The sequence below is a fragment of the Protomyctophum parallelum genome (genome assembly GCF_964188405.1).
Source record: "Protomyctophum parallelum genome assembly, chromosome: 21".
Lineage (NCBI taxonomy): Eukaryota > Metazoa > Chordata > Actinopteri > Myctophiformes > Myctophidae > Protomyctophum > Protomyctophum parallelum.
In genome coordinates, this window is record NC_139713.1 from 23399982 (window position 1) to 23425908 (window position 25927).

The window sequence follows — 25927 nt, forward strand, 5'->3', positions numbered from 1 at the left end:
GGGAACCAAAAACTGAGAAAAAGAAAAATACATTAATATTACTAAAAAACAAATGTATGTATTATTTACATAAAACAACATAATTTTTTTTTTTATTGTTGCCGTTATGGCAGGAAACCTCTTATCTCTATATTTTAACTTTTGTAGTTTTTCTAAATTAATGCCCTACTTGATCATAGTAGGAAAGAAGAGAAAAAAAATTGTCCATTCGTCTAGTGCTTAACCACGCTTAGCCGTTCCTGTTCCGGGGAAAGCATTTGTATATGTACATACTGTATATATAAACTGCTTCTCAATAATTCTAAGATTTAAGTCGGTTAGAGGTTCTAAATGTCGGATTAGCTATATTTTCACTTAATTGCCCAGCTTTTAGGCAAATCGCGGTGTGCATTTAGTTTTTACACCTAGGTTAGCTTTGTTTTGGCGGTATGGATGGTACGTGGCCATTTCCATAGTGCCTTTATCCAAAGCCGCTTCACAGTGTGTGTCACATTCCCCCAATCAAACACGCACAAACATTCAACACGACGGAGGAGGAGGAGGAGGAGGAGGAGGCAGCAATGCCCAGGCACCAATAAGATGCTCATCGGTAGCTTAGTTAGTTAGGGGTTCAGTGTCTTGCTCAAGGACACTTCAACACAAAGCCTGGGTTCCTAGACAAGCTGCTGTACCTACTCAGCCACTGCCTCCCCCGCATTATTTCACTGAATAAAAACGAAGCTATATGATGACTAAAGGTAAGACTAAATATATTGACAATTTCGTCAATGTCAGCCATTTCAACGCCACCTAGGCCTGCCAAAATATAATTTTTGTGTACGAAATCAACTAGATTTAGTCAACTAAAATCCTGTGCATTTAGTCGACCAAAACTAGACTGACACAAAAGCATTTCAGATGACTAAAATATGGCTACAATTAAATTACATTTTATTCAAGTCAACACTGGTACCAACGGGCCTGTTGGTGTGTGTGTGTGTGTGTGTGTGTGCTTGCGTGCGTGCATGCGTGCGGCCTCCCTACTCCTCTCCTCTCCACTCCGCTCTGCTGATTTACTGATCTGCACATATCAATGTGACACACAGAATCCTTCATCCCCTGCACACCGAAATCCAACCCAAATGTACCTGGAGGCTAGTATGCAGCCAGCTGCTATTCTGATTGGCTTCTCCCTGCCTGCCTGCCCCCCCCCCCCCCCTCTCTCTCTCTCTAGATCTCTTTCTCTGAGTATCTCTTTCTCTCTCTCTGTTTCCATGATCCGTGCCCATAGTCTCGATCAAGTGTCCTGTGTATCAATTTAACACAGGACTTGTGTGTCAGTATAACAATATTAACGATTACAGGGATGTTGCATGTCATTTTCTTTACACTACACCCTTGTCATCGTTGTTTTTAATGCTACAGTAAACCTTCCATCAGTGACACACTACACTACAACAATTCATACTTGGTATTGTGAGCATATGCAGATCGGCTCTTTTCGGTAGTACATCAACTATACTGTATCAAGGCCTTAAAGGGCCACTTGACCCCTTTTGTAAACGGATCTTATTTTAATGATGTTTGGGAGACAAACACTTTCCTGGGGTTTTTACGTGGGTAATTTGTGTATACACTTTGACAGTTCATTCAGGCCGTTTCTCTGTTGCTGTCTTGTTCCACACAGGGCAACCTGGTGGCCATCAAACACGTCAACAAGAAGAGGATAGAGCTGACCAGACAAGTCCTGTTTGAACTCAAACATGTAAGTTAAGCTCACACGCTTTCCTACAGCTCACTCTCTGTTTTAAGGTATATCATTCATATTTCCCCCCATAAGACCTTTTAAAAGGGCCTAATAAACCCCTACTATATAGTACAGAGGTTCCCAACCACCGGTATGCGGACCGGTGCTGGTCCGTGGGACATGTACCACCACAGGTTTTCCCGGCCGTGAATCTATAACCTTGCGTTACCGGGATTTTCCAAACAGCGTTGGGTTACCAATACCACACAGTACACCCCATAAAATACGGAATCGTCCCGTGTTTGGAAACTATAAGACGTGTTCCGTAAGTCAACAATTCTGCCGTCCTCCTCCTCCCACTCTGCTCCCCTGTGTGTGAACCTTGTGTCTGAGAATGCACAGCAGCTCATTTTACTCATGACACGACCAATGAGAGTTAGCGCTTTCGGTGTTGCTAGGATACGATCCCCCCACACCCCTGATCTATTCAAACCACAACAACTTGAAAGCATTACATTGTGACTACAGTACTACCGGCTGGCATAACCTTTGTTGGCATAACCTTTTTTAATCACCCCTATCTTTGCTAATATAACGTCATTTAGGTCAAGGATACAACATTATGTAGTGATATAATAATATCACATTGTACATAATACATTGGTATGACCAAAAAAGGTGTAGGCTGAAGATAATAAGCTTAGTTATTATGCCTAGTGCCTACCCTTACCAAATACAATATATATACATGACGAACAAAGAAAAAAATAAGTCTTTGTAGAAAACACTGTGTCCACACTGTATGGGCACAGTTTATCTGTGTATACGAAGCTAGACCAATCCCAGCTCTATCTGTGTATGTCCCTACGAAGCTAGACCAATCCCAGCTCAGCTCAAACTGCTTTTGATACGATACAGCAAACCACACAGCTCACCTCGCGCTGCTCTACGCAGCTCACAGCTCAGCAACGTTGGCACACAAATTCAAGGAATCCCATCCAGTCAGCCAGATGATTAACTGATAATTAACTGTCTCAAAGCCTTTTTCAGTTGCACGTGGAAGCCATGCAGTTATTATTAGACTCTCTTGTTGTTCTTATGCAGTGGAACAAGCACAATAGCTGGTGTCCTTGGATGTTTGGCAAATAAACCCTCTTAAATGGAGTACCTACTATACCTACAGTATTATAAGAATGTAAACAATTAGGTTATTCTATTAAGTGTGTTGCCACAAAGATTACTTACTATTCAAGTAAGAACATTGCCACCTCCAGGTAGAAAAAGCCAAGAGCCTCACAGTTTACAAATCACAAAACCTCTGTCTATCCTTCAGTTTCCTTCATTCGATGTCATGGTCAGGCCTACGTATATGCACAAAGGCAGAAGAACAGTTGCATCAACAACAAAAGCGACAACAGTTTCAGCAACAAAAAAGTGCGCAAGCAGTTGCTTTCGTGGCATCAGCTGCTTAATTTCCTCCGGTTGACGTGTTGTTTGCATAGTTATATTAGAACTAATATTTGAATAAGTAGGATGTGAGTTTCTGTTCTAATAGAGTTCCAATGGAACCGAATGTCAGTTCCATTAGTAACTGTACTAATGGAACTGACATTCACCCGTGAAGGTCTGTTTGTTCCTGGCGAACTATCAATCTTTTTCTGCTGACCCTTTCAGTGTTACTTGAATAAAAGTACAGGCAGTCTTGGCATCAAAATATGTATAAAGTACCAAAAGTAATTAAAACTTCACATCTTTCAAAAATAACAGATTGTAGTATAAAAGTATAAAATAGACTTTCAGTGGTTAATGTACTAAAGTTTTCATATAATTGTTGTAGTGGAGTACAAAAATACCAGTAAAAGGTTTTGAAAAATGGACTTAAGTAAACTAAAAAAGTACCTCAGTATTGTACATGAGTAATTGTACTGTGATTGATGAGAAATATTCAGAAGGGGAAAACACGTGACAGAATTAATTATGAGTTTTAGTGAAAACTAAAAAACCCAGCGAGGCACAGGGAAACCCTTAAGTCAGGAATGACATCAGGCTTCTTGGAAGGTCTGGAAAGTCTTTTGTAATCAAGTTATCAGCCATGCTGTGGATACAATTATTTTTGGCATCCTGGCCTTTACAGAATGTGTGTTTTCAAAGTGGGGGCCACAGACCGAGGGGGGTCCGCCAGGGGGGCCAGTTGTAAAGGAAAGGAGACAAAAAAAGGGGAAAAAATAATCATTATGATTTGTATTTAAATTCAAATTCTATTTAATAACTTTTAAAGAGTTAACAGTCAAAATCTTTAAAACAAAAAAGGTTGCCACGATGTCCCAAAATTTAAAACAAAAAATAGCAAAAATGTACAATTTGCAAGCTCACAATGCTTAGTTTGCTATGTGATCTGCATTGTGATCTTGTAGATCGTCTATTTTCTGGTTGAAAATTTATTTATTTTCAAGACATTTTGCAATATGCAATATGCCTTAATAATAATAATGGCTTGCATTTATGTAGGGCCTTTTCATGAACCCAGGACGCTCCACATCAGAGGCCATGGATATTTGAGCGTTCTCGTTGGGAGCCCTTGCTCTACTGTACTGCATCTCTCTATCTCCCCATTATCTGTCTGCTTCTCTCTCTCTCTCTCTCTCTCTCTCTCTCTCTCTCTCTCTCTCTCTCTCTCTCTCTCTCTCTCTCTCTCTCTCTCCCCCCCTCACTTCCTCTCTCATCTCCTTTCTTCTCTCCTGTCTGCGGCGTGGCGGAGAGAGGGGGGGGGGGGGGAGAGCGGTGGGGGGGTGCTTACACTGTAAAAACCCAACGTGTTAATTTAACCCCGGCGAGCGTACGAAACGCTCGCCGGGGTTAAAAACCCCAACTCTGTGGTGTTTTTTATTTTAGTGCGTAGATGCCTCTGTGGCCTGTGGGTCGGTCAGAAAAAGCACACACACACACACACACACACACACACACACACACACACAGGAGAGAGACAGCCATCTCGTCTGTGCTGGCAGCTACTCAGACACCCCGGGGGCTTGACGGCCTGTCAGGGCCCCGGCTCATGAAAAAGCCAACCAGATGGGGAAGAGAGGCCTGCCAATGGAAACTTAACCACTTGTCTTCCAAGCTAGCTAGCGCTCTCTCTCTCCTCCAACCTCCTGCGTTTGCCTCCTCCCCGTTTCTCCTAACTCCTCTTTTCTTTTCCTCGGTGGTGGAACCTTTTGGAAGAAGTACTCAGTTTTTTCTTTAGTGCTGTAGGTGAGCGTAACAAAACGACAATGTAGGAAATTATGCTCTGTTCCAAATTTGCCTCGAGCGAAAGTGCAAACATATTGTATAAACATTTATTTATTTTTATCCCATGATTGGGACGCTGGACGTAGTGGGTGGATTCCGTGGAAGGAACACATTATTCCAAGCAGTTCCTTTCCCCTCCATCAGGAGCCCCGGCTGGCCTGGGGGAGGCAGCAGTATACACATTTCTTACCTACATCATGAAGCAGGGGTCATCAACATTTAATGTACTTGTCACTACTTGTGACAAGTACTTGTCACAAGTACTTGTCACTTGTACGTGACAGAATAAATGTGCAAAAGATTTTCTGAATTTGACAAACCTTTTTGAAAATGGCTATGGCCCCGTAGCTTGGCCGAATTCATAGAAGCATGGCTGCCATTGGCGCCTCATATAGGGGATGAGTGGTCAAATGCTATGTGTATTGGGGTGACAGAGGATGTTCTACCAATCGGGAGGCAGGGGATGAATCTGCATAATGAAAGAGAAGATGGTGGCAGCTACTGTATAGTGTGATGTGTATTATACTCTGGTCTGAATAGGTACGGAGCCCTGGGATGGCCACGGAACAAAATATGTTTTATCTCGACGAGATATTATATATATATTTTGTTCGGTGGCCATTTCAGGGCTCCGTAGAATAGGTATGCCTTCTAGACCTTGATCTAAGTTTTCTGTACTTAATCAAAAAACTGTTACAGAAGGTGGTTCCCGACCCGTAATGGCCCTTGTGTTGATATGCGTTCATGTATTGTCCATGTCCTTTTCTGTTTAATACAAATATTGAAACACGAAAATAGCTGATCTACGGCTAACTCAAATTGACCAAGTAAAGAATTGGGCTTACGTCATGTCATGTCAGACTGGAATTTTAGGGCGGATTCTGCCGATACATTTCAATGGGAACGGAGCAGTTTGTTGCCATTCGAGGATTTCGGCAATAAAACGGTCCATTCCCATTGGCAGAATCCACCCTCATACTGTAGGTAGAAGTAAGCCTTAATTGGTGTGACCTAAGGCAGTGTTTCCCAAACTGGTGTCCGGGGACCCCCAGGGGTCCTTGAGGGAGTTCTAGGGGGTCCCCAGCTAAATGATAGTTTGGAACCAAATGGACACTTTTGGGTCTGTAACCATTTGGTTCCATTTGTACACTCTCAGAACATTGATTTTACACATATCTAAAAATGTGGGTCCGTGGACTAATCTGTGTCAATTTGGGGGTCCTTGAGATGAAAAGGTTTGGGAACCACTGACCTAAGGGTACGTTTCTGTTTGATTCTGTTATGCACTGGATTCGGCCAATGCTTTTCAACGGGAAAGGAGCGCTTTGTTGCCATTCGTGGATTTCCACAAAAACAAAACGCGACCCTGATTGAAAAGCATTGGCAGAATCTTGAATAGTGAAGTGTTTTTTGTAGTAGTAATACAATGAAAATCAGCAGAGTAACTTGTAACAACAGTTAGTATTGGAAAAAATGAACATGTTCAAGTAAAGTAAATGTACCTCAGTGTTGCACTTAAGTACAGTACTTGAGTAAATAGTACTTAGTTACTTTACACCGCTGCCTACTCCTCTCTCCCTTTTGGTGCGCCTCCCTCCCTCGCTCTCTCGCTTGTGTTCAGCAGGGGAAATTATATAGGCCAAAGGGTAGGCTAACTTCTCCCGAGTCGGGAAACAGGAGCGACTAACTCACTTTTTTTTTTCCCCCATTTTTTTTTCTGGTGTGAGGGCAGCTGTCACTCACACCTTCCTTCTGCCTTTTTCCATGAAATGCGTTCCAAAACCCCAAAGAACAGTTCACAACTTCTTCAAAGTTGTGAACAGTGTTTTGGAAGGTTTTTCCACGCTTGGCTGCAAGAGCGTGTGACCATTATTGCTTTCATGAGCTTTGCTGGTACACAGCGAAATACTGAGTGATAACTTAATACTTAATTCTGAATGTGGAAATGTGAAAAAGATGTCCCCTGACGCATTCAAGAGAAAGATCTTAACTCTGAATGTGAAAAATAAGTCCCCTTACAGAGTGGAATAAGAGAGAATGATTTTAACTATGAATGTGAAATAGATGGCCCCTAATTGCAGTGATTCTCAATTTCTTTCAATGACATTGTATTAGGCCACAGACTCCCATAACCCAGAGTATACAAATGGACGCTCCATTTGGTTCCATTTGTATACTATCAGAGTTACCAATGATTTGGCTTAGTTCTCAAAGTGGGGTCCGGGGACCCCATGGGTCCTTGAGGGGGTTCCAGGGGGTACCCGGACCCCACTTTGAGAACCACTGCCTTTTGGAGTAGGAATAAGAGAGAATGATCTTAACTCTGAATGTGAAAAAGATGTCCCCTTACAGAATGGAATAAGAATGATCATTCAAACATTACATCGATTTCTCCCCGTGTTTATGCTGTCGTTGTGCATTCAGTCGGTGTACTTTCCAAGCTGTCTCTCCCTAAAAAGCTGGAGTTGTTTGTTTGAATGTGTTTATATTGTTTTGGAAAGCGTCCAGCATCATAAAAAGAGAGCATGGCATTAATAAACGTTTTCCATGCCGCCGTGTTTTTAGACTGCTCGGATCGGTTCTGACATTACTGCCATTCTACGGTGGAAAGTAACTGAGTACATTAACTTGAGTAAAGTTTTGAGGTACTTTTATCTGAGTATTTACATGTATTCGATACTACTCCACATCCACGTGTACTCCAGACTATTTCGTCTCTTTGAAAAAAGCAGATCTACAAGTTCACAACGCGTCGTGGCCAGGCCTGGCATTTGATCATTTTAGGGGCAAGGCCACTTGGGGGGCAAGGCCTTTGATCTGCTATTTTCAAAACATTTGATACATTTTAAATCTTGCGAAACGGGACATTCTGTATAATGAGTACTTTCTATTTTTGGTACATTTGATACCAATAACAGTACATTTTTATACCAATACTTTTACTCAAGTACATTTTGAATGACTTGCGTATTTCTTACATTGCAGTATTCATACTTTTACTGTGACTACTTTCCACCACTGACTAATCGGGGGAAAACCTCATCCACCGCTGACTGGCTGCTAGTACATGGTCTCAACACCTTAAGCCCCCCCCCCCCCCCCCCCCCCCCCTCTTCGCTCAGTGTGTAACTCCTCAGTACAACTGGCTCATTCATAACCACCAAGGGCAATTTATTCACATGCACATGTGTCAACTAGATGCCCCATGCAGGAATGCTCCTCAACGCGCAGAAAAGACACTATGCCAACCCAGGCCTAAACTGTAAATAGACCATTCTGATGGAAGTTTCTGGCAGAGTTTTCTTTTCTTTCTTTTTTTTTCAAGCGTTTTCTATAAATGAACCAGTCAGTCCTCCCCGCTATTTCCATGGGGCTTAGGGGGACGCGAAGCTGGAAAGATTTAAACGTCAACGGCTGTGGTGGTGGTGATGATGATGTTGTTGTTTGTGGTTATTTTCAGATGAGGGACGTGCAGTTCAACCACCTGACCAGGTTTATCGGGGCCTGTATTGACCCTCCCAACATCTGCATTGTGACGGAATACTGCCCGAGGGGCAGTCTGCAGGTAAGCTCTCTACTGGCTGTGGTTCTCACTTGCAGGGGTCATCAATATGTCCGTAGTACACGCCACAGAAAAATGTGTCCATGGCAGCAAGACTTCAAGATTCAAGATTCAATAATTTATTTGCCATGTCAACAAGTTGATAGGAATGTGTCTTGGTTCATACTCAACATATACAGACAACCATATATATATATATATAAAGTCTAGATGGCTTAAGGCGGAGTTTCTGACGTCGTTCACCCGGCAGCCATCTTACTTCGGTGCTACAGTACAGTATGTTCAATGGCAGCTCAAACAAAAACAGTCATAACTCGCTTGACGGATTTACAAACGGGTTGGTTTATTACAAACGTTGTCAACGTGGACAGGACGTACGCTTGTCTGCTTCATTTTGTTTTTTTATATGAACGTCGTATAAAAGCATATGAGTATGCAGGCGTATCTGACGTTTATAACAAACCAAACCATTTGAAAATCGGTTGAAAATTGAGCAAGTTGTGGTTATATAAAAGTACATGCCCCATAGATGCAATGTTATGTAGCCCCGAGGTAACATGGCTGCTACGTAGCAACGTCGCTCTCCATTGGCCAGAGCGCGGGTGAGCCATCTAGCTTTCTTATATATCTATGCAGACAACCATAGATACAAAAACAAGAAGGACAATACAATACAAACCCAGCAGCATAGGAAATTACATTCCGTTTTTTAAAGTGCTATATGCATATTGCTACATACATCCATCCATCAGCCCAACTGTGCCTAATGAGTCAAGTTCAGATGTCTAATGGCTACGAGGTAAGTGCTATCTCTGAAGCGAGAGATGGCACTTACCTCGTAGCCATTAGAGACTTGGCCTCGTCCGTGGCAAATTCTAGATTTTGTTTTATACACACCATTATTATAATGTTCTTTTACTCGCAAGTCGCAATTACTGAATGTCAGTCTCCAGGTTTTCTTCAGAATATCTATGACACTTAATTATATCTGTGTGTCTGTGTACTCGTTTTGTATGTCAAAGTCTTACTATTTGTCACACACGTTACCGCAGTGAAATTTGTTCTCTGCATTTGACCCATCTCTTCCTCGCGCTCGGGAATCAATTGATTCGTTGATTTGACCCCCCAATCCAACCCATTGATGCTAAGTGCCAAGCAGGGAGGCATTGGGTCCCATTTTTATAGTCTTTGGTATGACCCGGCCGGGGATCGAACCCCGACCTCCCAGTTATTATATTTATTTTATTATATTATATTATGGTCCCCACACAATGTTTGAGCCTTTGTACATTTTCATGTTCTGGCCAAATTGCCAAGCTGCCTAGCACTGTGTTTGCCTCTGTGTACTGTACAGTATGTATATATGTCCCCTTAACCCCCAGGGCTGTATGCTACAGTAGGTTCCCTCGTATTCTCCCCCTACACCAAACCTCTTTGCCAAGAATAGCCAATCTAGATCAGCTATTTTCGCTGGAGGTTCACCCCAGAATAGAGACGCTAGGGTCCATGTGGCTAATAAATAAGACCTCACTCTCTGTACAACCAGGAAATGCTAAAGTGAAACTTGTACTTGTACTTGCAGAGTGTGAAAGTTGTATTTTTCCTTTTGGCCATACTATGCCACTGAGCAGATCAAAAGAGCTTGTAGAAAACGCATGCAAAAAACCTGAAGGCAGGTTCTGCATGGTCCCAAAACGAACAGGTGTCAAAGACAAACGCACCTCCCTTAAAGTATATTTAATTTGATTGTTTAGGCATCCAAAAAGATCTCGTTGGATACCTGAATAAAAAGTAATTGTAAGAGAGCTACAGTGTGCGCAACTTCTTGTTTGCCTTTCATAGTACTGAACACGGCAATGAGATGTGCGTGTCTTTGTGCACAAACTGCACACCTAATGCAGCAACCATCCACACCACAGCATTATCACCTAATGCCGCAACCATCCACACCACAGCATTATCACCTAATGCAGCAACCATCCACACCACAGCATTATCACCTAATGCAGCAACCGTCCACACCACAGCATTATCACCTAATGCAGCAACCGTCCACACCACAGCATTATCACCTAATGCAGCAACCGTCCACACCACAGCATTATCACCTAATGCCGCAACCATCCACACCACAGCATTATCACCTAATGCAGCAACCGTCCACACCACATTATCACCTAATGCAGCAACCGTCCACACCACAGCATTATCACCTAATGCCGCAACCATCCACACCACAGCATTATCACCTAATGCAGCAACCGTCCACACCACAGCATTATCACCTAATGCAGCAACCATCCACACCACAGCATTATCACCTAATGCAGCAACCGTCCACACCACAGCATTATCACCTAATGCAGCAACCAGCCACACCACAGCATTATCACCTAATGCAGCAACCGTCCACACCACAGCATTATCACCTAATGCAGCAACCAGCCACACCACAGCATTATCACCTAATGCAGCAACCAGCCACACCACAGCATTATCACCTAATGCAGCAACCAGCCACAACACAACATTATCACCTAATGCAGCAACCGTCCACACCACAGCATTATCACACTGTCGTGTAAAGATGAAGACACAGCGAATTCAGCTGCTTCCCTCTAGTCCTTTGAGCACGTATGTACATTCTTAGAATTCATGGATGGCCATGTGGGAATTGGACCCCTGACCATGACCACACAGGGGTCACGGTCATGCTGTGACCACTGAGTTACTACGGTATGCCCATTTGAAATACACACTACCATGTACATTCAAATGCAATGCAATGCAATGCTCGTGCCCTGGCTTTCTCTAAACGTATATAAAAATCACACCAGTGTGAACCGAGTGGTGCAACTCCCGTCTATTGGTTCTCTGTATCATTCCAATTTGTATCGTCCAATTTCTTCTCTGTATCGTTCAAATTTCTTCTGTATCGTTCCAATTTCTTCTCTGTATCTCTGGTGCCCCCTACTGGTATAAATATGTAACATACTCGTGCTCACTTATACATACATACAAACAGGTACACAGGTACACGGACGTTGCTGGATGTAGGAGTGGTTGCACCACTCAAAAACAAAGAGATAAAAAAATGTAAATGAAAAAAGAACACAGATCCCACAGTGTATTGAATCACTCAGTTAGGGCCAAAGTGCTGACAAGAACTGTTCATTATGTTTATTATCTTTGGGCCTTAGTCTTTTGATTAACACACCATTTAGTTTTAGTACTATTTTAGTCATCTGAAATTGTTAGTCTAGTCTTAGTCGACTAAATATTTAGTATTTTAGTCTTAGGCTTAGTCGATATATTAACAGTGTTTTAGGGCCTTCGTTCTACAGCAGCTGAAGTAAATGTCCTGAAGCAGTTTTTTACTACCGTTCTAAGTGTGTTTGTGGTCTTGTTCAGTCGGGTTGCCAAAACACTCCACTATGCCTCCTATAAGGATGCTCTCTAAGGTAGCGTGGGAGACACTGATCTGTGATTTTGTAGATATTGTTTTTAAAGCCATCCCAGAAACTATCGTCTCTGTTGTGCCGGATTTAATTGCTGCAACTGGTGTTTAGAGATTAGGAGAGGGAGATCTGCAATGAATATGTAAAAAAACAGTTCTTCACAATATCAAAAAGGAGACCTTTGATGTCAACTGGTGTCTGAACGGTTTTAGACTCCCTAAAGTGGACAGCTTTTATTTTATCTAACATTGATGTTGTAACTCTTGCCATCGGGCAACCATTAGTTCCAGACACTACTGTATAATTCCAAACAGTATTTGGGGTGTTTCAAACACTACTACTGTGTTAGATAAATCATGTGATCGCGTCTTGATCAAAGAGCGTCTTAACTCTCTCTTTAAATGGGTCTGATTACAACACCAATTCATAATTACATACATACCGGTAGTTACATCTCTGAGCACAATCTCTATTTCACCTGTACAGTCCAACATAAACAATGCAAACATGCAGCTGCTCAATATTGATTCATTTCACCGTTACAATGGCTAGTTTAAAAGTGTGTCAAGTATTATGAGACGACACAAGAGACGACACAAGTGACAATTCTCTCTGACCAATCGGTAGTCTGAGTGTTCCCTTTACCTTTTTGGTGTCGCCTCAGCTCGGTTGGAACCTCGACGACGCTGTTACCGAAAGCACCAGACCAGGCACTATCCACAACTTTTGCCCGATGGGTATACCAAAAAAGCAGAGTAGAGTCAAGTCGAGTTGTGCTGGCTCCAAAAGTGGCGTCAGTCCAAAACAAGCTTTACTGTGTCTGAGAAGAGCTTTTGATGTTTTTTTTAGAGATACTTTATTTTTGTACAAAAACGTCTACAGACTACTTGACAGAGGACATGCAACCTTGTCTGATTTGTTTTATGATACACTGAAATAACACATGATACGTTAGGAAACTTTGTTCTTGGCTTGTGCGGTTGTGCCTAGAGGTTTTCACATGCTAGCTCAATGCACTGCACTGTCTCCACTGCCAAATAAGGAAGAGCTAGATTATTGGTTCCTTGTGGGGGTTCCAGGGTGTCTCCAGCAAAGTAAAAGTAAAAGTTACTTTGGCACCATTTATCCTGCATGATTAAGAATATTGTTGCTGTCGGGCATAAACCTCTTATCTCAATATTCTAACTTTTTGATGTTCTTTTTTTTGGTAAATTAACGCCCTTCTTGATCATACTAAAGCATCACACATAGCCTACCGTGTAAGCTTCAAAAGTAGCAGATCCACAAGCTTGTCGATCTGCTGCTTCTGCTGTTTTGGAATTTTTATCCTGAGAAGTAATTGTTTTGGATATCTTTTCACTTTCCACCCGACAGAGACGGACAGTTATTCGAGGCTATAAAATGTTGGCACTTTTTTGTGGTCTTTAATAGTTGAAGTACACAGCCGTTGGGATAGAAAGAGCGGTGTCATCTCCGTTAACGTCACTCCCATCAGTATGATTATTTTACACAGCAATAACTGATCATGTAAACAAAGAATATGCATATAGTTTGTTTTGGTGTGCCCAGCGATGACAAGAACGAGTAGAGTGAGGAACGCTTGTCACCGTCGGATAGTCTCACGCAAACCAGACAACTCCTCCATGATCTCAGAATGCTGTGTAGAGAGGAACTGCACGTCCAAAGTACTTTTTCCACCACTGCCAAGAGCTTAAATAATTGTCCTAGTCCATCCATCCTGAGGAAAATACAAGAAAATAGCAGATGACCAAACTCGGTCAATGTGTAGCAATGCGACACGTTGTGAGCTTGTAGGGTATTTATATTTTTTGCTGTTTTTGAAATTGTATCTTATAGTTATTAAGCAGGGTTGTTGGTCACCCTATGAATAGGTTCCAAACATTGAATACCTCTTAATGGGCTGTTGATGAAGCACGCGACCTTCTGACCTCTCGTTGACACAACTCTCAATGGCTCTCTGGTATTAGTTAAAGTTAAAATGTTACGTCAAAATGCTGTACCATTAATGGACAGTAAAGTGGCCACACTGCAAATGAGTTTAATTACTCTGTGTAATTTTGGAGAATAAATAAATCTCGAATGAATGAATAACTTTGTAATGGCTGCAATGTTGAAACATATATAACTTTGAGACTAAACATGTGGTGGTGGATTTCTCTTAAAGAAGCTCTGTCCATGCTGATTAGTGTTGATGTTGACTAAAACTATGACGAAAAAAGTTCGCCTTTTTTCACTGATGATAACTAAATAAAAACGAAATAAAAACTAAGCTGACTAAAACTGAGACTAAATATATTGACAGTTTCGTCAACAAATCTACAAGCTCACAACGCGTCACCACCAACATGTTTAAAAGATGCTTTCTCGCGTGTGTTTTCACAGGACATTTTGGAGAACGAGAGCATTAACCTGGACTGGATGTTCCGCTACTCGCTGATCAACGACATAGTAAAGGTATGAACAATAATGACACACTGAGTGCCGAGGACGGCCTGAGACTGTTCCTGGGGTGTATCCCAGTGGTTCTGGACGGCCTGAGACTGTTCCTGGGGTGTATCCCAGTGGTTCTGGGCGGCCTGAGACTGCTCCTGGGGTGTATCCCAGTGGTTCTGGGCGGCCTGAGACTGTTCCTGGGGTGTATCCCAGTGGTTCTGGATGGCCTGAGACTGCTCCTGGGGTGTATCCCAGTGGTTCTGGGCGGCCTGAGACTGTTCCTGGGGTGTATCCCAGTGGTTCTGGGCGGCCTGAGACTGTTCCTGGGGTGTATCCCAGTGGTTCTGGGCGGCCTGAGACTGTTCCTGGGGTGTATCCCAGTGGTTCTGGGCGGCCTGAGGCTGCTGTATCCCAGTGGTTCTGGGCGGCCTGAGACTGTTCCTGGGGTGTATCACAGTGGTTCTGGGCGGCCTGAGGCTGCTGTATCCCAGTGGTTCTGGGCGGCCTGAGACTGTTCCTGGGGTGTATCCCAGTGGTTCTGGGCGGCCTGAGACTGCTCCTGGGGTGTATCCCAGTGGTTCTGGGCGGCCTGAGACTGCTCCTGGGGTGTATCCCAGTGGTTCTGGGTGGCCTGAGACTGTTCCTGGGGTGTATCACAGTGGTTCTGGGCGGCCTGAGACTGCTCCTGGGGTGTATCCCAGTGGTTCTGGGCGGCCTGAGACTGCTCCTGGGGTGTATCCCAGTGGTTCTGGGCGGCCTGAGACTGCTCCTGGGGTGTATCCCAGTGGTTCTGGGCGGCCTGAGACTGTTCCTGGGGTGTATCACAGTGGTTCTGGGCGGCCTGAGACTGCTCCTGGGGTGTATCCCAGTGGTTCTGGGCGGCCTGAGACTGCTCCTGGGGTGTATCCCAGTGGTTCTGGGCGGCCTGAGACTGCTCCTGGGGTGTATCACAGTGGTTCTGGGCGGCCTGAGACTGCTCCTGGGGTGTATCCCAGTGGTTCTGGGCGGCCTGAGACTGCTCCTGGGGTGTATCACAGTGGTTCTGGGCGGCCTGAGGCTGCTGTATCCCAGTGGTTCTGGGCGGCCTGAGACTGTTCCTGGGGTGTATCACAGTGGTTCTGGGCGGCCTGAGGCTGCTGTATCCCAGTGGTTCTGGACGGCCTGAGACTGTTCCTGGGGTGTATCCCAGTGGTTCTGGGCGGCCTGAGACTGCTGTATCCCAGTGGTTCTGGGCGGCCTGAGACTGTTCCTGGGGTGTATCCCAGTGGTTCTGGGTGGCCTGAGACTGCTCCTGGTATCACAGTATCAAACCCTTTCTTTTCTCCTCCTTCTCTTTTCTTCTTTTTTTGGCCGCAGACCCCCATCTGAAAATAATTTGCAGTACCCTATGCGAGATTTGTGGTGTTAAAAATGACAAAAACATATTCAAACATTCTCAGAAAATCTCAAGATTTCTTGAGAATAGCTCAAAGTGGGGTCCTGGGACCCCACTCAGAGAAGCACTGTGTTAAATAATGCAAATTAAATGTATTCTGTGAGTGCCGACTGTTACTTAAAGGCTGTTTGCTGTGAGTCTGCACCCCACCGTCGTTTCTTTCATTAAACTATGGTCAGTAGAGTACACTCAACTCTGGGTCATTAAACTATGGTCAACTCAGGGTCATTAAACTATAGTCAGTAGAGTACACTCAATTCAGGGCTTTTGTATCATAGCATTTCAATGATGATGTCCAAAGGCTACAGCTACATGCACATGTCTCCTGTCTTATAGAACTGATGTACTTTACAAGCTGTGCATTGTAGGTCTGTGCTTTTTGGCAAGCGATACCCTCGCACGATGCAGCATACAATTCAGTGGCTCTTAATTCAAGTGGGTAGTGGGTCCTTGAGGGTCTCCAGAAAAATGAGTTAAGCATCACAATCATTTTACCCACTTTGTCTAGATTTTATGCATACATTATACATAAAGATAGCCTGAGGTCGTATAGACCAAAACCGCACCCGTCACCGCACCTGTCACCTTTGTAGGTGTGCAAGAGACTATATTGGCTATTCAGAAATAGCTTCTTAAGCCCAAACCACACCAATGGGTCGCCATGCAACCCCTTGCAACCAAACGGTTGCAAGGGGTTGCATGGCGACCCATTGGGTTTGGGCCATTGAATTGAACTACCGGTAGTTGAATCACTTGGGTCGACGTTCAACAGCCAGGACATATCACACCGTTGGGACGACCGCTAAAACCGTCTCGTCCCATCTCGACCCTTTGGTGTGGTTTGGGCTTTAGATGTAATGGAGTAGAACTGTGTAAAGTAAATACTCAAGCTAAGTAAAAATAAATGCCTCAATTTAGAGAGGGAGAGAGAGGGAGAGACGGAGAGGAAATGGTATAATGTGGTATATTTATTGAATAAAAACCTATACACTGGCAGCGTATATGGTCTAAGTGTCGGCCAGGAATATAATTACAACCTTACCGTAAGAAATCCTTTTAGCTTAATCAAAACTAATCATCCGTGTATTTTAGCAGCTTATTTTTAGTCCGCCTTAACAAAGGGGCTTTTGTCGAGAGACAGAGAGTCTCTTGAATGGACACTATTGAAATACGTTGTGCGTGACAAAGCACTCCAAACTAAATTGCTCCACGCAGATAGCACGCAGATATGTTTGAGGGATATATGACTCGAATGTCCCGTCCCCCCCAGAATGTTGTACATGAGTGCATTTATTGTCCGACATCGCCCCAAAGGAACTACCAAGGCTTTCATAAGGGGAGAACGCCCCGTTTTAAATGTTCTGTCCTTGGATTTCCTGAGAACACTTGCAAATTGCTCATGTGTTCAAACTCAAATCACATTATTTCCACATTGCCGGATTCGCATGTGTCTTATTTCGTGCGCAGTAACATGTTGGAAGTGTTAATTCATTCATTCTGTAACTCTGGGAGAGTACAGGTCCATTTTGGTTACCATTTTGTACTCTCCCTTTCCCGTCTGCTTTTTTGGCCAAGGGAGATATTGCACTTTGAGTTTCAGAGTTTTTGTGGGGTCACACGCGACGCTGATCCCCTTCCCCTATTGGCTCATACTAGGACATGATACACGTGTAGGCAGAAGAATTGGGTTAAATGTGTGTGATTTGCTGTAGGAGACGAATGGTCCAGTGATCATCTATATAGTACACACTCCTCTCTCCAGGGGTAACTAACCAAGTAACTAAGTACATGTACTCAAGTACTGTGCTTAAGTACCATTTTTTGTACTTGTGTCATCTATCATTTCAATGATAACATTCAGCACATGCTAATTCCAAAAGATGTGTATACATTTAAACATTGTAAATGTCATATTCTACATAATTTACTTTTGGTACTTTAAGTACATTTTGATGTCAAAACCTTTTGTACTTTTATCTCTCTTTTATAAATTTGAATTCAGGAACTATTACTTAACAGTAGTAGTCCGGCAGCAAACAGGCTTCTTTTGTTAAAGTGGGAAATGTGGTATATAGTTTATTTTTATTGGCCTAAAATATTGTCTATTTACATACATTCATGAATCCACTTGCTGTCGGTATTAAGCAAATTATTTTTAGGGGTATGTGACTATGTGACCATACCATTAACATCCTATACAGGGGCGGCCTTAAGGATCGGGAGGCCTCGTTAATGTTTTTTTTGTGTGTCAGTGTGTATTATCGGACTTGAACAGCATACAGCACAGCCAAGTAGAAAAATACACAAAAGCAGCTTGATTAAGCAATTATCCTACTTTGTCTTGAAATTACTGTAAGGTATAACTGGGAGGCAGCATAGGCTATTAATACAATGATGCAATCGCAAATTTCCCACTCCACACCCCCGGCTGCCGGACTATAGTAATTACTATTTATTCTTTCTACATTGCAGTATAAATATAACGACTTTTATTTCTCCACCAATGCCTCTCTCTCTCTCCTCTAGGGAATGAACTATCTCCACAACAGCTACATTGGCTGCCATGGCAACCTGAAGTCGTCCAACTGCGTGGTGGACAGTCGCTTCGTCCTGAAGATCACAGACTATGGCCTGTCCAGCTTCCGCTCGTCCTGTGAGAACGACGACTCGCACGCACTCTACGCAAGTATGTCCACGTCCTCTGTCGTCCAGTACGGAGATTATTACTGTAGTGTATGTCACTGGTTTCCCCCCTGGAACCCTCCCCGCACACACACACCTACTGGGCACACCTAGTACTAAATCTACAGGTCTTTTGGGTCTCGAGCTAAAAAAAAAAAGTTTGGGAACCACTAGGGGGGCCCCCAGTCAATATAGGGTTTAATTGGCTATGGAAGACAGTTTTTCAGTGTTGGTAATTAGACCAGTTCTTCCCTTTCAGAGAAGCTGTGGACAGCCCCGGAGCTGCTGATTTACGACCGCCACCCTCCACAAGGGACCGTGAAGGGCGACGTGTACAGCTTTGGTATCATACTGCAGGAGATAGCCCTGAGAAATGGACCGTTCTATGTGGAAGGCATGGACCTCAGCCCCAAAGGTAACAGCGTGTGGCCCGTTCTGTGTGGAAGGCATGGACCTCAGCCCCAAAGGTAACAGCGTGTGGCCCGTTCTGTGTGGAAGGCATGGACCTCAGCCCCAAAGGTAACAACATGTGGCCCTTTCTGTGTGGAAGGCATGGACCTCAGCCCCAAAGGTAACAACGTGTGGCCCGTTCTGTGTGGAAGGCATGGACCTCAGCCCCAAAGGTAACAACGTGTGGCCCGTCCTATGTGGAAGGCATGGACCTCAGCCCCCAAAGGTAACAACGTGTGGCCCGTCCTATGTGGAAGGCATGGACCTCAGCCCCCAAAGGTAACAACGTGTGGCCCGTCCTATGTGGAAGGCATGGACCTCAGCCCCCAAAGGTAACAACGTGTGGCCCGTCCTATGTGGAAGGCATGGACCTCAGCCCCAAAGGTAACAACGTGTGGATTTCGTGAATCCCATGGATTCAAGTTCTCAGTCGCCACGACATAATTGCAGCCATTTCTATTCCATGCATGTCTTCTATAAAGCATGATGCCCACTGAAAATAGCCTATCTACAAGCTCACAACACGTCGCAGTGCGACGTGTTGTGAGCTAGAAGCATCTTCCAATGGTCTCAGAAATGTAATAAAAGCAATAAAGCCTCAATCTGTGATTTCTTCCACTGGTTGGCTGTATGTGGAACAGCAGCAACATGGTTTTAGATTATGATTTCTAGAATACCTAAACATCATCATTAAACGTTCAGTCACGAAATTTTATTTAGCTTTATTCCGTGGAATCCCCACACACTGCACACAGTACATTTAACTACGTTTTTACAGCGTTTTGTCAGTTACTTGCAACACACCCAGGTTCCCCCCAGGTTGGGAATTGCTGCCCTAGATTGATCCACGCACACGATAGGGGTACTGGTGCCTAGACTATTAGCTTTTCTAGGGCATACAGGTGTGAAATGAATCGTGAGTAAAGATGGCTACTATCCCCGCTACAAGCAGTGGCATCAGTGAACACTTTATACTGCATTCCACTGGATCAGTTTGGGAGCTCTTGAGTTTGTCTCAGTTCACATACACTTGAGGACAGCTGGTGGATTATACTGATTTAATTATTTATTTATAATGTATTTTATTGCATCGGAGACAAATTGCATCGTGACCTGTTGTAAGCATGTAGGTCATTAAATGTATTTATTTTTTTTGGGGGGGGGGGATAATAATACAAATCAATATCACGATTATTTCAAACTTTTGCCTAGATCACAAAAACAATTATTTCATTTAATTAACTATTGTGGTTTTACCATCTTCTTCGCTCGCCACTTACTCATACTCTCACAGTAATTACAATCAGTGGTGGATAATAACCAGATGGGTGCTACATGCCACTCATATCATCTTTTATTCACTGTCATGCTCCCAGACTCATACTCAGAATATTAAATTAAACATTGTTTTATACCAGTCATCCTCAACCACTCCCATGCTGAGTGGCAACACCTGTTCTGGAGTCTTGGTTTCATGATCATTAATTAATCGTTACAATTAAACTGTGTAACTGCTGCACTGTGCCATGGTAAGAACATATTCATAAAATATATTCACGTCATAAAGTTATTTTCCTGGGGGCGGGAGGATTGTATAGGGTGCATACACCATACTTTTATTCAGAATTGATTGTGTCTTTATGGCAACTCTTGTACTCTTAACATACGTATACTTCTATCTATGCCCTGTGTCTGTAACTTTTACTGCTGTGCTGTCTCTGGCACCTGAATTCCCTCTGTGGGTGATCAATAAAGGTATCCATCTATCTTATCTACCCCATGGCAGAGATCGTGCAGAAGGTGCGGAATGGCCAGAGGCCGTACTTCCGTCCTACGACAGACAACAGCTGCCACTGTGAGGAACTGACCTTCCTGATGGACGGCTGCTGGGCCGAGGACCCCGCAGAGAGGCCCGACTTCAGCCACATCAAGATCTACATCACCAAACTCAACAAGTGAGCATCCCAAAACACCACACACCCAGATCTACATCACCAAACTCAACAAGTGAGCATCCCAAAACACCACACACCCAGATCTACATCACCAAACTCAACAAGTGAGAATCCCAAAACACCACACACCCAGATCTACATCACCAAACTCAACAAGTGAGCATCCCAAAACACCACACACCCAGATCTACATCACCAAACTGAACAAGTGAGCATCCCAAAACACCACACACCCAGGCAGCACACCATGATGACCAAAACACCACACACCCAGGCAGCACACCATGAGGCCTAAACACACATCAGTCATGCTGTGAGGATGGCTTTTGACAGGCAGACTATACAGTAAAAACCCTCAACTCCGAGTCCGAAGAGTGAAGTACAAATGGACCCATACGGTTCCTTTTACTTCTGTTTGTGCACTGTACGGAGGGGTGTGTGTTCATTTAATGTCTAGATGTGCTTCTCTGCAGACAGGTACTGTACAGTAAGTAGGCTATTGTTTTGCAGTGTCCAGTTGCCAGTAGTGTTGTGCTTGTTGCTAGTCAAGATTGTTGTTGATGCACTCACTGTAGACTGTGTGATATGTTTGATATAGTATTTATTTAAGTAGTAGAGGAGGCTGAACAAACAGTCAAAAAGGACACGCACATCTATACCTATAAGCTGGGTGCTGGATCAAACTAAAGTCATAGAGAAGAAATGAAAAATCCGCACACCAATTAATGCTTCCAAAATATATTTTACTCTACTGAATGGCATTCAATGGTATTTACACCATTCAGTTTCAGTAAAAGATATTTTGGGAGCATTAATTGGTGGATTTTTCATTTCTTCTCTATAGTATTTATTTATTTCCCATTTGTGGCAAATTCGTTTTTTTAAATATCTACTAGCTCATGTAAAAGTTATGATGTAATGCCGTTTGCAATTTGTAAGTCGGAGAGATGTAGCGTAGCCTACTTTAATTAACAGTTTCCGTGCTTTGAATGGATTACTCCAGGTTAATGTCGCTGCCATATCGGACATACGCGAGTTTTGTTTTATGTGTTTAATCCGCCGTAATGTAAACAAAAAAAAGAAAATTCTTCTTCGCCGCGGAGAAAGAGAGTAGGTGCATCTGTTGTGATAAATAAACCGGAAATCGTCACATGCTGTGGGCTGCTAGGGCTTCTGGGAAATTGAGGCCAATGTAAACGAATGGGGCGCAACGCCTCATTGAGACCAGTCTTGTGTGCGTCTTCCGGGTGCACCAAGATGGTGGATGCTACACTCGGATCATAACAAACCAGGGGAGCTTTTTTTGCTGGATTTTCGCGGATTAAAAGCCCAAATAATTCAGCGTATGCTCTAAAGGTAATACAACAATCTCGGCAGTGAAGGGGGGTTGATTAAAAGTCCGGTAAATCGTTTTCCGCAGTCAAACTGTTAATTGCAACTGCAACAAACTCTGATTCGAACCATGGTCTCGTCACGTGCATGGAAAACCAAACATCTACCTCTCAGGGAGGCCTATTCTATTATTTCTATTAACTCTACCAATACAGCTTGGTTGTACACAGGTTTTTCATAAAGTAAGTTGTGAATTGCAGCTCTAACATCATGACAGGCTAACACAAAATGCCTGCAGTCTGTAATGGTGATGGAGAACACATTTGTAATCAATTGCTCCTTTTCTTTTCTTTCTCCGACCCCTGGCAGAAATGTTTGGAAATATTTGCTTGTCCAATTGCCAGCTTTTGGCTGATCTGCATCTGCATGCAATGACCGTAGCGTCCACTGCATGAAGAGGCGACAAGGTTTATAGTATACCCCGTCATAATGAATGAGAATATAGCGGATCCACAAGCATGTAGTAGAGCTTGTAGAACCAGCTCAGTGTCCATGTGGGTAGGTCAGGTTCAATCATACCATAAAGACTATAAATATGAGACCCAATGCCTCCCTGCTTGGCACTCAACTTCAAGGGTTGGATTGGGGGTAAGTTCCTGCAACATACTAGCGTCATGTCCAGGGGGTGTACTTGTACATCAATCTGCTTCACGCTACAGAAAGAGATCAGCTCCTGACCTATCGGTCACAGGGCTCGGCAACGCTACTGTATACGGGTACTTACAAGCTCATAGAGCGCATCGCGATGCGTTGCGAACTAGTACAGTATATCAGATATTTTGGACTGCTTTGTCCCTCTGTCTACACCAAATCTCTCAGCCGAAACGTCACAGTGCATTGCAGTGTGAGCGTTGTATTACAGCTCTGCTGTTTTTTTGCGTTTTCACTAAATTATGACGACTTGTCCAGAATAGGGACAGCATAGTCCTCCAGTAATGCTTTTTTTCCATATAATCATGGCCTTCTCTCTCTCTCTGTCTCTCTGTCTGTCTCTCTGTCTCTCTCTCTGTGTCTCCATGCTATCAGTAGCTTGGCCACTTTAGACGGATGCCAGTGATGTATAGCTTTCCATTTAGAGTGGTTTGAAGTAGAGAGGCTCTGGTGTGTGTGTGTGTGTGTGTGTGTGTGTGTGTGTGTGTGTGTGTGTGTGTGTGGCACAAGGATGCTGGGATGGACACACTCACACACACCATGCCCCTTTCTCCCCATCACATCTCTGTCCGCAGTGGAAGAACAAGTACTCAGATAGTTTGTTTTGTTTTTTACTTAAGCAATACCACAATAATATAAATAACTCTGTTGTAAGTAAAAGGCCTAAGTCGGTAAACGTACAAAAGTGTTGACACCAAAATATACTTAAAATACTCATTATTCAGGGGACATTCTGCACAATGAGTATTTTAAGTATATTTTCACATGCGGCGCATTTTAAGCTTGTAGATCAGTATTTTTGAATATCCAAAGTATATATATTTTTGATTACAGTAAGTGTTTAATGTACGTTTTGTAATATCGAACTAAAGCTGTCAATTAATTTGAGTGCAGTCAAACATGCAATATTTGCCTCTGTGAGGTAGTGGAGTAGTAGTATCCATGTGTCCGTTAATGCAGTGTTTGCCTGTTATTTTCATTAGGTAAATGTATGTTGTTGACATGACATGACGGATGGCCTGTTATTTCTGGTGCGCGTCGTCAGCCAGCTGAAGGGCACGCCAACAAAGACGGCTCTTTAACAGCAAACGTTACGGGTTTAACCCTCACGGGGAGCCCAGCCGGTGGACTCTTCACTTCACGCTATGAATAGATGACCTCTCTCTCTCTCTCTCTCGCCGCGCAGAATCCATAGAGTCTCACTCCATTTTATGTCTGTCTTTACCCTGTTTTGAAAGTCATTTTGTTTTGTGTTCACATATACAGTCACAAGTGTCACACTTGTTTTATTTACTGTCTAGTCAAGACGCAGCAGTGTCACTTATTAAACATCTGAATTGTCAAGATAATCTTCTCCCTACGCTAGGTAGGCTACCAGGTAAATCAAACGCTTGTAGTATATGTTTTATAAGGCAAATAAAAGGGGGGAGGGGATTTAAAACTGAATATAAGATTAATAGGATCGTGACGTCAAAAAAAAGTTTAGTTTTATTCAGTCATTGAGCCAGGACCAAGGTATGTACATGTAACTTGTACATACCTTCTTTATTCAAAAGCTCGGAGCCAAGATATTGTAAACGTATCCATAAATTCTTTATGGTATTAAACAATACTTTACTTGCAAGTGGTCCGCAGGGACTTACCCCCAATCCAACCCTTGATGCTGAGTGTCCATTTTTATAGTCCTTAGTATGACCCGGCCGGGGATCGAACCCCGACCTCCCAGACTCAGGGTGGACCACAAGGCCACTGCGCGTCAGGGTGTCTTACTGGTTAATATTATTACCATAGGTCGCATTTACTATGAAAACCTGCATCTCCCGTCTGTCCGTCCATCCATTAGTTAGTCAAACCTCAATACCTTAGATCTCCATATATGCAGCTGACGTGTTCTGACATTCCATATACTGATGCTTCCCCATCATGCAGTAAAGGCCGTCGGGATCGGGAGTCGAACCCCCGGCACACTGCCAGACTGGATTACCAGCCAAGGTGCCTGGAGCATTGAGCCATGGCCCAGGCCCATCCTTCTGTTCTGACATACTGTACCTATTATGTTGATCTGACTTCTGACCTCATCAAACCCTGTACACTCAAGACACGCTCCATATATGGCCAGTACATAATTCATCCATATGTTGATCTGACCCCCCATGCCAAAGCGCCAGCGCTCGCCCATCAGTCTGCTGTCTGTCGTCACCCAGGCAGATGTGTGCACGCGACTTGTCACCCTCAGGGCGTCTTACTGGTTATTATTAGCCTACTTACTGTATTGTCATCAGTAAAGGTGTTTAGTGTTTGCTAGCCTTTATGAGCCGGCGCTGTGGTCTGGCTATGTCCAGTAGAAGGCAAGAGCAGGGCAAAAAGAACAGATTTACAAGTTAATAAAGCCATCGACACGACACTTTATGGTACAGGATGTAGCTTGTAGATCTGTTCTTGTTCTTTTTAAGCACATGCACCACCGCGCAAAGTTATCACGTAGTAGCTTACATAATGTTGCACAAGTTGCAGATGCGGGAGGCGAGTTTTATTTCATAGGATGGTGCCGGGAGGTGCATTGGATTAAAACGAAAACGTTGCGCAGATGTACTCTCCTGTGGTTTTAAGCCCATTATAATAACATGAGACATATCCCCTGATGCCAGAGAGGGGGTTGATAACAATTAATGAATTGAGACATCAATGCGAACATTTCTATTTAGTTTGTTTTCTTTCGTGTGACATGGAATGACGAATGTGTGACATTCATTTACGAAAAATGTTAAAATTAAATTCCTTGGTCTGATGAATTGGTCTTGGAGGAGCCATAAGCGTACGGTAACACTAGCAATACAATGGGGTCGATTTGTTCAGCCTGGGCGTGGTGCT

The 25927-nt window shown here is 43.5% G+C and overlaps 1 protein-coding gene across 1 annotated transcript in view; it reads left to right on the top strand.

The window, feature by feature from the left end:
* Positions 1-25927, top strand: part of npr2 (natriuretic peptide receptor 2) — an 82885-nt gene that overhangs the window by 41712 nt on the left and 15246 nt on the right. Inside the window, exons 10-15 of the mRNA XM_083794008.1 lie at positions 1667-1744; positions 8478-8582; positions 14441-14512; positions 18453-18612; positions 18868-19023; positions 20845-21013. Coding sequence (XP_083650134.1) covers positions 1667-1744; positions 8478-8582; positions 14441-14512; positions 18453-18612; positions 18868-19023; positions 20845-21013 — 740 coding nt within the window. The remainder of the gene's footprint in view (positions 1-1666; positions 1745-8477; positions 8583-14440; positions 14513-18452; positions 18613-18867; positions 19024-20844; positions 21014-25927) is intronic.